This window comes from Frieseomelitta varia, unplaced genomic scaffold (genome assembly GCF_011392965.1).
Source record: "Frieseomelitta varia isolate USP_RPSP 00005682 unplaced genomic scaffold, Fvar_1.2 scaffold_285, whole genome shotgun sequence".
NCBI lineage: Eukaryota > Metazoa > Arthropoda > Insecta > Hymenoptera > Apidae > Frieseomelitta > Frieseomelitta varia.
Window position 1 is genome coordinate 592,032 of NW_025110018.1, and position 15,819 is coordinate 607,850.

General features: G+C 39.2%; 1 protein-coding gene across 5 annotated transcripts in view; it reads left to right on the top strand.

The window, feature by feature from the left end:
* The window catches only part of LOC122529330 (alpha-catulin), a 47,385-nt gene that overhangs the window by 8,227 nt on the left and 23,339 nt on the right, over positions 1 to 15,819 (top strand). The window contains exons 2-3 of one of the 5 annotated variants that reach the window (XM_043655336.1): positions 1,399 to 1,465; positions 8,878 to 9,187. The exons of 2 other annotated variants lie outside the window; for them this stretch is intronic. In XM_043655336.1, coding sequence (XP_043511271.1) covers positions 9,122 to 9,187 — 66 coding nt within the window. In that variant the 5' untranslated portion in view covers positions 1,399 to 1,465; positions 8,878 to 9,121. Of the gene's footprint in view, positions 1 to 1,398; positions 1,466 to 7,292; positions 9,188 to 15,819 lie in introns of those variants that run through there. 2 more of the 5 variants (XM_043655337.1, XM_043655335.1) reach the window with 2 other exon arrangements.

Below are 15,819 nucleotides of genomic sequence, written 5' to 3' on the forward strand. Positions count from 1 at the left end.
GTAATTTTTTTATCATTTTGCTTTAGTTTCTCGCAAGAAAGCAAATAAAATTTTGCCAATATTTCACTTTTTCGCAATTACACAACCTGTATGACTGCGCGAGCAATTACAGCTTGATCCAAATCAAAAAAGATAGCCCATCGGAGTATTTTTCGAAAATACACTTCCCGCAAGTGTCAGTAGCACAATCTGAATCTCAGTAACGTGTTATCCTTGGATGTCATATTTAGGACGTCGTTTTACAGGGAAAAAACGGCCTGATTTCACGGTCTGTGTAATAATGGTAATGCAATGAATAACCAATGGAACAAAGTAAGCGAGAAAACAAAGGGATATTGATGAAACGAGGAGAACAGAGAGAGACAGAGAGTGAGAAAGAGAAGGTAACAAGGAGAAAAAAATGTGATTTATCTTGCAGAGTATCTTCAACTTGGGAAAAATATAAGTTGACGTTCGTTGACAGAAGATGAAAAATAACCAACTTGATCTTGGTCTCGTTTGGCCAAGTGGATCGCTTAGAAGAAGAAAACTCGAGATTTCCCTACGTTTCGTTCGTATCTGTTATCCTTAGCTCGCTCGTGAAAGTGTCATCAAGCAGTTACATAAGTATATGCTTGGAACGATCGTCGATAATATATATATATATATGTGATTTATTCGACGGAATTCGCAGTTTTATTGTTATGTGCATCGAAATGCATGTACATGTAACGCATACGTATATTCTCCCTCCCCCCCCCCCCCCCCAAATTGCGCGTGGATTTTGCATTTTTACTGTTAGATTCTACCTGGCCTTGACTTTTAATTTTACCGCTTTTCCTCTTTGGGTACGATTTCTTCTTGACTCGCAACTGTTTCTAGCGGAATAATTTAACAGCGTTTCACCTACTCGTTCAGCGTTAAGACTATAAAAGCGTTGTAAAAAAAAAAGAAAAGAAAAGGAAAAAAAAACACTCGTATTTTTCAAACGACAAAGTTTCCTGACGATAGAGCTTCCTTATTGGAGATTTCATTGCCTTCCATTTCCACTGGGAGAACTACTTTATTAGGTATCGCGTCGCTCGTCGCGTATAAAATATTTGACATACTGGCATCTCGAGCGTGTGCTTCACGTGATAATAATACCGCAAATATTATCGTACCATGTAACGCGACAGAGACACACACAAGGGACACACATTTCACATTATGGCGGATTCAGGAAGGAATATACTTGTAACGTCGCTATTCCTGGGGAAAAAAAAACAGAATCAAAGTCGATGATGTGAATCCGGGAGAAATAACCGTCGCTTTTCTTTTTACGCTAGAAAGTAGAACAAACAAGAAAAATCAGCGCGGCTACACGAGATCATGATTTTTTTGTCACTCAACTGTGAATGTACGATATATGTGTTCTAGGCACTTCTCTTCTCAATCTTCGACAGGAGAAACAATTGAGTTCGTAGGTATAATGGGTTCTTCCATGGTAAGTGTTTAGTGGACAACATTCCATTAATATGTAATCGCTACTTTACATGTGGTATAATATTATTAGAGTTACCTAGACTATTATTAGAGATATTGTCCAGTGGTGTTGTTTATTGTGTATTTATTAGAGAGAGTGAGTGAGAGAGAGAGAGAGAGAGAGAGAGAGAGAGAGAGAGAGAGAGAGAAAGGAAGAAAGAAATAGACAGAGAATCGAGAACTGAACTGAGAACTGAATATTTCTTTCCGAGCTTCGCAGAAATTTTCTTGCTACACTGTTCTAGATCGATGTAATTAGAAACTGAAAAAAAAAAGAGTCACAAAAGCACACTACACGGTTGGAAAGTTTGTTACGCTGGCATAGAAATTCGTAGAGAGCGTTCGTTGATTGTGTCGATTGTTGTGTTTTGTACGATTAGAAAGTAAGGGAAGAGAAGAGTATCAGTTGTGTCGCCGTATTTCTGTTTTTCCACTCCGTTATCCAATATTTTTCTTTTCGCTACTTTCGTTCGAGTAGTCTGTCTGACGCCAACCGAGCATGATTTTCGGTATTCAGTTCGGATTACTACGCTGTGATACGTTGTTTCACGTTATGTTAGAGTTAGAGGAGTTTCAAGTTTTCAAGCTCGTTTCAATCCGTGGCTCGCTTCTTTCTCTGGCGAATTTTCTCGGTAAACTCCCCCTACTCTAAAGTAGTACAATTTTTAAGCATTGTTCCATTCTTTTGTCCTCTCGCTGAAACGTGGACGCAATTGTTGACAACTACACACCTAATTTTCACATAGAATTCATTTATATTGAGATGTAGTAGTCGTTGTTATGATCTGTTAATAGTATCAAAATCAAGTTAGAAGAACAAACGTACAACTTCGCTTTAAAGGAGTATTCCCTTCTTAAAGAAAATATTTTTCGTATGCGGTAATATGATTGCGAGTGTTGTATTATTATTATTTGAAAAATCGCGATTTTTCAGAATAAAGAATCCATATTCTCTGCCGATTCTTGTTGTTAACCACAGACGAGGTACAGAATAGACAAGACTTCGTGTCGCAAGTTTCGAATTATCGAAATGGCAAAAAATCATTGGTTCTATTCGGCGCGTTCTTTACGTATTTAAAGAACAATGAATCGGAGAATTACGAGCAAGACGATCGAAGTTGATCAAGTACTAAATGCGCCAGTCTGCATATGTCGTCTGTGTTGTTAAAACATTAGAATCCTTACGCAAATTACGCGTGTAGTCGGCATATTTTGTGCATTTCGTCTATAATGCATATTTCCCCGTACAACAATGTGTTAAAATTAAAATTACTTTCGCGCGCGTTTCATTGCCATTGTCATTATCGCCGTCTCATTGTTGTTTCATTTTTCGTTTAGTTTCGTATTTTTTTCCTTTCATTTGAAGCGTACGATCAGCGCACAAAGAAAAGTAAAATTTCGTCAAGTGTACACATCTCGTTTCTTCGGATTATTGTACCTTTCAATGCGTTCATTGTCTCGTTCGAAGAAAATTCCATCATGAAGATTGCTCCTTACGATTGTTCCTAAAAGCGTCTTCTTCTTTTCTTTTTCGTCGTGCAAATTAGCTGTGCAGCGGGCGAAAGAGCATCAGTGACAAACAGTAAATGCTTTGAAAAGGATTAAATCGAACGGGCTTTCGGGTGAATAAGTATCTCGTTAATCGCCAAATTGATCCCAAGTCGCGCGTCCAGAACATTCAATCGTACTCGATCGAAAATCAATCAGTTTTCTAATGGCTCATAAAATGAAACATCAACCGTACTTGACGCGTTTCAGGCATCCATAATCTGTACTAAATTTATATTTCCAGCCTCATTTGCATGACACTTGATATGCAGCAACTTGACATTTAAGCAACTATGAGATTCACGTGGAACAATAATATAATGATTATTACATCGTCAATATTTCAAAAGAAATAAAAAAAATACAAAAAAAAAAAGAAAAATTTGTGAAATCCTTTATCGTGGCAATTCTCTCGATCCACTATCAGATCGTTGACAGAGATTAAAGCAACGTAGATTAGACTTTACTCAACGTGCTTAAAGATAAAAAGTTGAATTTGTTAAAATATATACGTTAATTGAAACATCTTGCGAAAGAATTTGATAGCGAGTGAAACTGTCGTCCAAAAGATACATGTATCACGTGGGATCAATTTTTATAATGTGACACGTTACAGAAATGAGTTGCTCAAAATTTTGAAGAGAGGAATGTGAATCATTCGCTCGAAAGCCTAATTTGTCGACGCTTTGAAACCGAGGTATGGTTTTATCTGGCGTATCATTACACATTATTGAAACGACGTGATCAAAGATGTCCAATTACCTTCAATATAGTTTACGAGCTATACACAAATAACATGATGTTAAGTTTATTTTGTGCACCATGCTTCCTCGTAATCGAATATACATGCGTAGCAAGGAAGAGATATCCACGCGCGAGTTCCTCGTTTCCTCTCATGTTACTTTCGTACGTATGTACGTATGTATGTATGTATGTATGTACGTACGTACCTAGGAAAGCATTGCACATAGATTTCCGTGAAAAGACGTCCTCGATGGCTTGGTTTAAGATATTTACTTTTCTCAATCTTTTATACGTATAGCACGATGTATAAATATCTATTCGATGCAGACACGATGTCGTACTCGGTCTGTCAAAGAAAAACTGATTTCCTACTTTTTGCGAGAGAAAATCAGCTGTAAAGTTTTCGTTGCTGTCGCAAATTATTATATGCAAATGTTTCTTCCTTTTTTTTTAACAATACTATTACGTAACGAAGTACTCGAAACCTTAATCTTCCATAGACGAAGAAAAGTTGACTTTCTCGTTGTCCAAGAAACCAAAGAATATCGTTATTCGCGATGAATTACGGCAAAATGGTTCCTCTATAAATATATTCTAGGAACTACTCTTCTCGCGTACTCCAAAAAAGTCCTTGGAGCCGTAAGGCTACCGCAAATACGTACAACAGTCACGTTTTCTACACTTCTTTCGTTTTTTTCGCCTCCTAAATCGTACCGCTTTTCTCTCACTTTAACGTTCAGCTTCGTTTTCTTTTCGAAAATTTCCTCGTTCTCTTTTTTCCGGTTCAATTGAAATAGCTCCCGTTTTTTTTTTTTTTTTTTTTTTTTTTTTTTTTTTCGAAGTACCAAGGAAACTGTAACGAGAACAATGCAAAACTGTGTCAATGAAAAATATTGGAAAATAGTGAAAAATATTCAAGTTACGTGTACGTGAATGTTTTTCAGCTGTGTGTTAGACGGACTATTTCTTCCCGTCGAAGAAAAGGAGGATTATTAAAAAATGAGGAAAATGCAAAATGATGGCAAAGAATAGGGAAGATGGAAAGAATGATAGAAAGGGGGAAAATGCGAAACGATAAACACGTATCTTTCACTTTTCCTTCCTCGGTAATTTCCTCGTCTGCTTATCGTCCAATGTGCGTCACACCGATAAAACCAATTTCTAAAATCGCAATTTAGAGGTATTTAGAGAAATCAGTTTTTAATCGGGTGGGAAATATTTTTGAAATCCTTAAAAACTACAAGGTTCCTCGTGAGGTTTTTAACTGCATCCGAGCACGCGCGATCTTTGTCCATTGAACGATGAAAATCGAACTTTACATTTTTCGGATTTTCTATCTATTCCATAAAATGGGACGGAAGGATGGAATCAAAGATGACCTTTGCCAATTTACACACGTACAATTTCTGCAATTCTGAGAATAGATTTGAATTTTGGATATCTTCTACGTTATTTCTTTCTTCTCTGTTTTTAACTATTCCCTATTCGACATCGTATTTCCTTCGTATTTCGTTCGAGTGAAATCACCACCACACTTGACTTCTGCGATTTCGTTTTATACCTACAAGAAGACACGTACACTGTTCCATGATTATAATAATATTGTTGAAACGTTGAAATGTTCTCTAATCTCGTGTGCTTCACAAGACGCTTCTTACATAGAAATTGTGTGTTAGATAAATTTGCCACTTTCGCTGCTATTTTTAAAACGTCCTACTCGTTTACGTTTATGATTTGATAGGCACTATTAGCATACAAATTTAAAAACTGCCGTACGATTGTAAACTGATTGAATAATTTTGGAAAACTCGCGAAGGATAGAGTAATCTGAATTTTTTAAAAAGTTTGCACGAGCCATTCAGTATCTTTCCGTTTAAATAATTCTGAGCAAATACTATAGGATGTCAAAGTTAGTCGAGCTTCAGATTGCTCGCCTGAATTGATTTCTAAACTTGATGAACAATTTCTCGAACAATTAAGATCGTCAAACAAATGTTAATAATGCGCAGATTCGGTAATAATTACGTACCTCAAAATCAAGGAAAACGCGTACTTTTGTCTCTTACCGATAATTTCCGAAATTATTCATATTTTCGCGCGTAGGAAGTTTTCCGATAGGGAAAAGAGATTTTTGCCATTTTTATCCTGGTTCAACTGCCGCCTCTGGCGTGAAATTCGTTCACGACGATTCAGTGATCGAACATTTTTGGCCAGTTCTTCAGTTCTTCAGTTCTTCATTCGACACGAAATCTCTAGCTAATCTCAGATTTACGAACACAAGACGATCAAAGAAGAATCGTGCTTTGATATTACGACATGTCGTAATCGTCATCGAGTTTAGTCGCATAGAATTAGTACCTTGGAATCACCTTGTTCCCAGCGATTCACACAAATGTAATTTTATAGAGCGTGCAACGCCTGTCGGTCTGCCCGACTGATAGAAAGAAAAGTAGGTCAAATTGGCGCGAAAATTTCGACGTTGAATTCGGACGTGAAGATTCGACGGTAACGAGAAGCGACGTCCAGATAAAAGATGGACATTGAGAAAATTTAACGAGAACCGAGCCTGGCTACTGTCGATGAGCCAACAAAAGACTCGAGACGAGACTGGCGATGCAAACGACCCTGTGTGCTCGTCGCTGTCGCGCCACGACCAAGAGATATCCCTGCTTCCCGTCTGCCGCCATTGCCGCCATTAGAAATCGACGGTAGAAACGGTAGAAAAATAGAAAGGAGAAGAGGGGAAAGTTCAGCCTAGAACCGAGCGTACGTAGTGGAGGTCAGGTTGAACGTTGAACCTGATGGAGATCTGGTCGACCGATGATGGACGATGTTGGAGAACGTTGGGGAAAAAGAACGAATGGTGGATCTGAGCAACGCAGAACCGCGTTGAGGGCACCGACTGGAAATGGAAACGACTGCAAGAACGAGGGAACTGTGAAAATTACGATTTCGCGGGCGAAAGTACGGACCTGCTGGGGTATTGATTGTCGGTCGGTGGAGAGAGTCAACGCGCCTGTGCTCCAACGTTTCACGCAGAGACCGCGGGAGAAAGGGAGAAAGGGAGAAAGGGAGAGAGAGAGAGAGAGAGAGAGAGAGAAAGAGAGGAAGCGCACCAGTAACGAAGAGAGGAAGCAGCGAGGGCGCATGGAGGGCGGAGAAACATCGAGGCAGGGAGAGAGGGACACAGACAGGGAATGAAAGAGGGAGAAACACCCTCGCGCTCCCATGGTCCTGCTGCCACCGTGTGTCGGTTTCGAGTCCAGTCTTCCCCTAGGCACTCGACAGGCCGGTACCTGTTTCTCGAAGCGATACGTGCTCTGTCGTCCTCGCAGCACACTCGTAAAACACACTCACACCCATCCATCCATCCATCCGTATATACAACATACGTACACACACACACACAAACACACGCGCGCGCGAGCGCGCGCACATACGATACATACACACGTACGTACATACGTACATACATAGATACATGCATACGTACCTCGTACATACACCAACGCGCGCGCACACTCAACCTCGTATACCTACATACAAAAAGCATATATGCACTCGTCGACACGTATGAATCCACACAGGAACGAGACGTTTCATCACGGCATACAGTGTATCTGTATGTATGATACTATATAAAGACAAACTCATACGGAGAGAAGGATATAGATAATACGAAAAAAAAAGAGAGAGAGGAGACGTACGCGGGCGCACACGTAGAAAACACCACCCGCGCCGAGGCATCCACATGTCTACTCACACTGTGTACACGCGTACGCGAGAGAGCGAGCCGCACGCACGTAACGAGTGGTCATCGTCTTTGTCTTTGTCATCGTCGTTGTCGTCGTCGTCACCGTCGCCGTCGACTTTCTTTCCACATTTTTCGTCGTCGCCTGTTCGTCTGTTCGTACCACGCGGCTCAGTCACAGAAGGAAACGAACAAAATCGCAGAAGATCGCATCTTAGAAGAAACGAGCAGTAATTCGCACACGATCTGACACACACACACACACACACACACAAAAAAAGAGAAAGAAAAAGAAAAGAAAAGAAAAAATAGTGCGACGAGCGAGGACTATTTTGCGAGAGAGCGAGAAAGTCAAGTCTCGTGCTGGTTTTCTTGCCATAGAAAAGATTTGCTAGATTGAAATTTGCCAGTTTATGATCTTGCGTGCAGAACCAGTTGCTCAGAGTTTCAATAAGTTCAAAAGTTCGAGAAATTGCTCGAAATGTCATTGTGACCAACGCAAGTCAAGTCAGAGATAGAATTTGAGAGACACCGCTGGTGTCCGACAGGAGAAACGGAAAATTTTGGTTGGTTGTCGTGATCGTCGGTTGGTGAGAAATCGATCGGATGAAAGTTGGACGACGCGCGATATCATCGACGACTTGGTCGTTTCGTTTTTGATCGTGGAGAGAAAGCAACAAGAAAGAAAGAAAGAAAGAAAGAAAGAAAAAGCACGAGAAGAAAGAACGAGAACTAAACGGCATTATTGTTCCCGGCTTCGCATTGCCTATCGAGGCAGCAAGCCAGTTGACACGCAAAAGAAATTGGCCGTGGAAAGTTAATCTGATTCGCGGTGAGGGTTACGCACACCATTTAAAGGGTGACGACGAACTTTAAAAGCCGGGTTCATCGTACCGTTCTTCACCGGAGACAAGTTCTGAGCCTGTGACAGCAGCCTAAAAAAAAGTGATCTTCCTGCAGATATATATATAAAATAAAAGTGTGTGTGTGTGTGTGTCTGTCTGTCTGTCAGCTGTGTGTGTATGTGTATACATATACATATATACACGCATAAACATCTATTTTTATTCTGCTTTCGGTTCGAGAGCCGAGAACCAACCCCCCACCCCCCATTGTCCCCGGGGTTGGCTGTAGCAGAGAAAAGACAAATAGTAAGACAAAAAAGTAAAAATTGTAATTTTAACGAAAGAACAGAGAGCACACTTGTTAATCAACGACTTCACTTGCACCGAGAGAGATTAAATATTTCTATATCTAGAAATCTATATATATATATATATATATCAATAAATGAGAAGCACACATATCTTAACAGTGTTGATGATTCATAGTATATTTTGATCATACTTGAGAGTAAGATAAGAAGAGAGAAAAAGAGAGAGAGAGAGAGAGTATGAGCGAGAGGGAGAGATTAACGACAGAGTAACAGGACAAATCGATAGGCACAATAATAAAACGAACTTGATAATATATGCGGAGAGACAAACGTTAAATCGGTGAACACTAGAAGAAGAGAAAGAAAGGAGACTAGGAGATCACATTGTTCGAGCCTGATCGTCACTTAAAATTGCCTACATGCCTGCCGCATTCTATCGACGTGACAGAAGCATGTACGACTGTGACATGATTCCTGATCGTCAGGTATGTTTAACGATTTAATTCAATACTTTGCTTTTACTCTGAGACACGTGTCTTTCCAATACGTCGAATGTTCGTCAAGAGAATTTTTACAAGTTCCCCGCTCTTCCAAAGACAAATGTGAACGCAAACAAGTATCTGTACTCGATAAAAAAAATTTCATTTTATACCTAACAGAGAATCTTATTATCTTTCCCACGCAACACCATTATTACAAGGTTGTGTGTTCTTCTATCAACCACGATCAAAGCTTTCTTATAAGCACATAATCGAGTAGTAAAAATTGGAGATTGCATTAAGGAAACAAGTGACAACATCTTTCTACTGTTTCGGTAAAAAGAAGCATGGATCAACTTTCCCTTGCATATTTTTCTCCTTCTCTTAATTAATTCGCGAAAATTGAGCGACACTTCTCATTGAATATATATATGTACATATGTACTAACACGAAAGCGGCATTTTTATCTTATGTTTCTTCTAGTTCTAACTCGAACCAATATTTCATTCGAAAACAAAGAATTTCTTTATGTAATACGCGATCAGATTCAAATATCTTTCATATGAATTTCAAATTTCACTGACAAGTGCGATAACGAGACGATTATTCGAAAAAAATGATTCTGAAAACGTCAGGAAACAAATTGGAACGACTCTGAAACCATCAGTTGAAATTTCCTCGATAACTTCTCGTTGAATTCCCCTGATCTAAGCTACGAGTACGAAAATGGATTGTTATCCTCCCACGACGATAGAAAAACGAACGTTTCTCTTTGCAACTTTGCTTTAAATTCCTTACAAACACTTTTCCCGCAATTCTGTCGAATGGATATTGTTAGACAGGCTTATAGTTTCTGTTTCTTCGTCAAAATGTTCGATACGAAAGAAAATTACGAGTCCGGTCATTAATGCATTGTTTCTCATTTCCTGCCGACCCCTTCTGTTTAAAAAGTAGAAACTCGCTTATCCCTGATCGATAAAATGTTGATGATTCAGAATTAAGATTTGTCAATTTAGATTTCTTTTTCTCCCCCTATCTTGAAAATCGTGTTATATCAATTGAATTGTTCATTTTTCGCAAATAGTCTTGCTTCGGTCCATATTTCGATAACATTTTCATTTATCTAAATTTAAATAACAATTAAGGAAACAGACGACAACAATATGGTTCGAAAAGATCATAAACAGGTAGAAAACGAAAATTTAAACGGGAAGCTGGTACAGCTTATTGAAAATTTCGTGATATTTCGAATTCCACCAGACTTTAATTAACAAACGTTTCCAGTAGAAATTCCATACCTTGACGCAGACTCGATAGAGTTTTTCTTTGGTATATGAAATAGACGATCCATTTTTTTTTTTTTTTTTTTTTTTTTAATCGGGAAACACGTATCGAATTAAAACCACAGGAAAGATAGAAACAGACGAGATGGGACGAGGGATGGGAGAAAGACAGACTGAGAAATAAATTCCAAACGGTGGCCCGATTTTTTGCAAGACAGTCGCTCTAGGCTATCTTTCGATCAGTGCAACGTTCTAGAAGAAATCGAAATTAAACCTCACGAGCCAAATTTTTCCTCTTGAATTAAAAAAAGATTTCGTCTCGAAGACTAAGTTTCCTTCTTTTATCTATTAGCTGCTTCCACTCTTTTTTCGTTTAAAATCGACGTTGATATCCTCGCTTTTCAAAAAGAATACCGCTTCCCTCCTTTAGAACAATTTGCATCAATCGTCGGGATCAAAGAAGTTGATTGAAACAGCCAATATTTTGAATTTCAATGAGTAATGAAACCGAGATGCACGAAACGAATACCGAGATTTGATTATGAGAGATTGCGTTAAAAGAAAGATTTGCAATCATCCACGTGCGTGGAAAATCCAGTTAACGATGAATATCTCAACAAGTTTCAATCACGTTATACTCTCTCTGACCGCAATTCTGTAACCGTAATCAATTTGTTAATTGAATGACACGAGTTTTTCCATCGCACCGTGCGAAAAAGATTGTCCGGGTATTAATTAACTACTAAAAATGCCGAAGATGCACTTGGCAAAAATTTTCAGGTCCTGATTTTTCGTTTCAATGAATAAAGCTATCGATGTTTAACGATTGGAAAAAAAAAAAAAAAAAAGAAGCGATACAGATATGTAGTATGAAACTAAAGCATAGAATTACATGTCTCGACTGACGACAACTCTTTCCCAGTTTCCTCGAGTTTGAGACCTTTTTTAAGCCTCAGAAGACAGAGAAAACCATTTGAGAAAACTAGCGCAAAGCGAAAAACACCGAAATTGAATTTATAGCATCGATTGCGATGGTGAAACCTGGTTCGCGTGGTGAACATTCGATTTAACATATTTCGAGGCACCGTCCACATCCTACTAGAGGATCATAAATTCGTCGACCGTCCTTTCGATTCAACCCTCGAATCCCCTCATTTTTAGGGAGAATCCCCAACGGAGGAAACCGACCTTTCTCCGCCATTCTGTGTCTTTTCTCCTTGAGAAGAGGTAGCTAAGCTGGCGTTCCAAAGTCATCTCGGTGAGACGAATTTCGTACCAAGCCCTCCATTAAACCCTGCTTATTACTTCCTACCAGGGATATTTCCAACAGATATTTCATATCGAGAAACGTGGTCAAGTCCCAACATCCAGCGCGTATTAACCGTGCAATTTGTTAAAGCGAACGCTTCCATTATTCTCATCGAGCAGAAAATTTACAACGCGAATTAAATCGACTTTCTCGCGATGTTTTACGATTTAGATCTAGAACACGCAGACTAACTATTACTCGAAAGCATTTTCTCTCAAGCATCAACAATCGTGCTGGTCTGCGCGTTTCTCTATATTCTCGCTGTTCTCTTCGTAGTTGTCAATTGACTCGCACTTAAGAAGTGAATTTCGGCCAATTCCCGTGCAAATTAGTTTATAGTTAGTCAGTACAGTTATGTGTATACAGGTATCGCAAGGAGTTTTTAATTGGGAGAATTTTTACGAGGGAGAAATTAAAGTAACTGTAAATAACATATTTTATTAGCGCATTTTATTATGCAATTGTTCCTTTATTTATAAGGTCTTCATAGTAATCATCATAGTGCTTGATTCATGACAAACTATAACTTTGATCACTCGTTGTTTGGTATACAATGTCTCACATCAAACGAAATTGTACTCAAATGGAATAGTTGCATAATTTTGTATCTCTAGTTAGAAATTACCGAACCAGATGACTATCAAAATATTTGGCCAACTACCAAATTTTAATTGTTTTCGTTGAACTGTTTAAATTAAGAATCATCGATTCTTCTTGAAACGTAAAGGTTCCTCGACCGCGAGAGTCATTCTCACGCGCGTTATTTGCTCTGAAATTATTCGAGGATCATTCGTTCTCGGAAAAGAAACGTGCGAAACGGAAGCAAATCAAAGTGCCTTTGTTCGCCTTTGTTCGATCGAAGAAATTCTTGCACGACATTCACGCGGCCGCGTAACAGCCGACGTTGATTTGAATCTCGAAATCGAACGATTCCGGATCGACTGTCACATATTAATGATCACGTCGTTTTGCAATACGATTTCATCGAATCGTCAAAGGCATCGATTTCAGCGAGGTACAGCGTCGTTATAGCGACGGCGAATCGTCTTCCGTGGCATATCTACGGAATCACTTGGAATCCAATCATGGATAAACGGATTACGTTAACCCTGCGCGCTGTATCTTTGTTTACATAGCAGTATCGCGAACCGGAACATCATGCAAAATTGTCATCCTAGTGACAAGCCAGTTCTTCTCCTCTTCGCTGCCAGAGCATCGACCAGCACTGGTTGTTCGTTCGTGCGTCTAGAATTAGGACAGCCTGAATTTCCAGGGAATTTTAATTAACGGATAATCTTGCTCCCAGGCATTTTCAGAATATTAACTCGAACGTACATTATACACGGTTAAATTACGCGTCTCCAATAGACAGCATGCGCACACGTGCGACGCGCGCTGGTATGCACGTGTGTGTGTATTCGCCTTGCAGACCAAAAGCATCATTCTTATATTCAGTTTCTTTCGTTTTATGCAACAGACAGACCCGTCACTGTCAGACCCCGTCGAACAAAATGAAAGAAGCGAAGGTACACGAGTATCGCATACGAAATGAAAATTCGTGCGGGATCGTTCAGACTTTGTCGTTTCGTTTCGTTATCTCGTCAACGAAATGTTCGTCGCGACGACGACGATAAACAATGCACGAGCGATAAAAGAATGAGCTGAAACCGTGTCTTGCGAAAGGAATGAGTGGACCACCACCACTCGGAGAGAGAAGATGGCGAAATGAGGAAGCTGTGTGACGGATGGCGTGAAAGGTGTAAAAGCACAGCTCATGCATCATTTATAAGGGTAGAAACCAAGGGGATGTCGCGTCGTGAGTAATCGAGTAATGATACGTCGAAGGATAGGAAAAGAGACCAAAGGGGTTAGAGGGGAGGGGGAGGGGGGGGGAAGGGGGAAGGGATCAAGAGGAAATGACGAAGGTTCAATCATGCACACTTGCACACGCCAGTGGCCACTCGTCCTAGAGCGGAGGAACTCCGCTCCCGTAATTAATTCCACATCCGAGTACGTTTTCTTCCTACAGTCGTTGTCATTCTTTCCAACGGTGACTATCCGTCGCTGAAATTTCTCCATACTTAATAGCCACAGCGTTTCAGATAGAATACTTGACAAAATATTTGCAAACTTATCAAGACGAAACACGCATGTACATAGGTACGAAAGGTTTTAAAGAAAGAGTGATTTGTCGATTTGGAAACTAAACTAAAGCATTAGTATAACGTATTCGGATATGGTACAATATCAAGGGAAATCAAATTTTTCGTTTGGTTACCGTGTCGTAAAATGAAAACTCGATAGACAGAGTATAGCGAGCTTGTGTGACTTGTGTATTAATTTTAATTTTACAATGGCACGTGTTTTATTAGTTATAATAACTGAAACACTACAATTTGAACTTTTTATTTTACATATCAAGATTACACGTGAAATGGGAAATGTTGGGGAAAAAATGCATAACGTAATCTTAGATTGTTTGCAGATGCGCAATTGCCTTCTCACTTTGAGAGACTCTGCAATCCTAATTAACACTGAATTGAATATTCACGACCTTTTTCAACTAACCGTCGTAACAAGGTCCGTCTTTCCATGATAAATTAAAGTGGGTTCATAGAGTCTCTGCAGGTGGTAATGTTCTCAACAGCATGTCATGTTCTTCCCCAACTTCCGTTTCCCCCGTATCTCTCGTTGCAACCGCTTTGATTAAACGCGCGCTTGAAATTTTCGCCGTAAATTTTTTCATTTCGTTATCCTCTACATCTTTTACATCCTTTACATCCTTTACATTCCGTTTCTGTTTTTCGTCCAACTTTCAACCTATCAAAAAGAGGAAACGATTTTTGTAGAAAAAGAATTTATTTTGAAACGGGTTCTATTGAAAATAATATGTAATAAATTAGAAATTGCAACTATTTAAGAACGTCATTTAAATTCCTGGCTAGTTTTCTTAACTTGACATTGCATTATTCACTTCCTTGCGAATCGCTTTCAGAACAGTCGATCAATCGCCAAGAACCACAGACAAATTTCTAGCAAAGAGATTACACACGCGGCTCGCGTAATTTCGCGTAATAACTTTCTTACTGCGGGACGAAACGTGACGAACTTATGCGAAGAATTTGTTCCACGTGTTGTCGTAGAGTATGTGGCCCCCTTTATATCGAACTAATGAATTTACGAGGCTCCTTCCTCGCCGTACCAACTTACTAACGCAAAGTTTTCATCGTAGTGTCACAAGGTGCTGGAGATTAAAAGTTGGAGAGAATGCGACAAATATTTCTCGTCGTTACTTTCCGATATTAATTCGTTCAAAAACGCTCGATACGCATTTCGTCTCGTTTTTTTCTTTCTTTCTTTCTTTCTTTCTTTTTTTTTTTTACTATTTTATGGATTTTAGAATTTATAGAACACGTAGGTCATAACGTTGAAAAAGATCAAACGTTCCGTGTTTCGAAGCCGCGTCAAACACGTTGGACAAAAATGAGGAACATTACTCGAAAACTTTATTAATTTTAGATACCATTTATTTGAGGATTATAAATTAATGGACGTTTTGAACGACCAGCGAATCGATTCGACAAATCAGGCAACGTCAGATCGAAAATTTCTGAAATCGCTGGATATTTCCATTCTTAGGCTTTCGTGAAGACTTGTATCCAATGATTATATTTTACGTGCAAAGATTTAGCTCGATAATTTTATGAGAATTTTTATTTTATGATTTATCGTTTATACGTAGAGGTATAAACTACATATTACTCTATTTCGGTAGAAACAAGTGCCAGTCTCATCGATACACATAAATTTAAATTTTAAGAACTTTTGAATTTTTCGATCGAGACTCGTTGAGATGTTTTTCCTTATGTTTGCCACCACCATCCAAGATTGCAAGTCGTTGTTTTTGCCATGGCGCAAACGTATTCACATGTGATCTAGAATGCAATCAGTTGGATGACGAGTAAATTTTCTACCATGTACTGTCATCGACTTGCCCCAAAGGCGAACCGGATGACTGGTTCAGCACGCTTTTCAAATTTTCCTG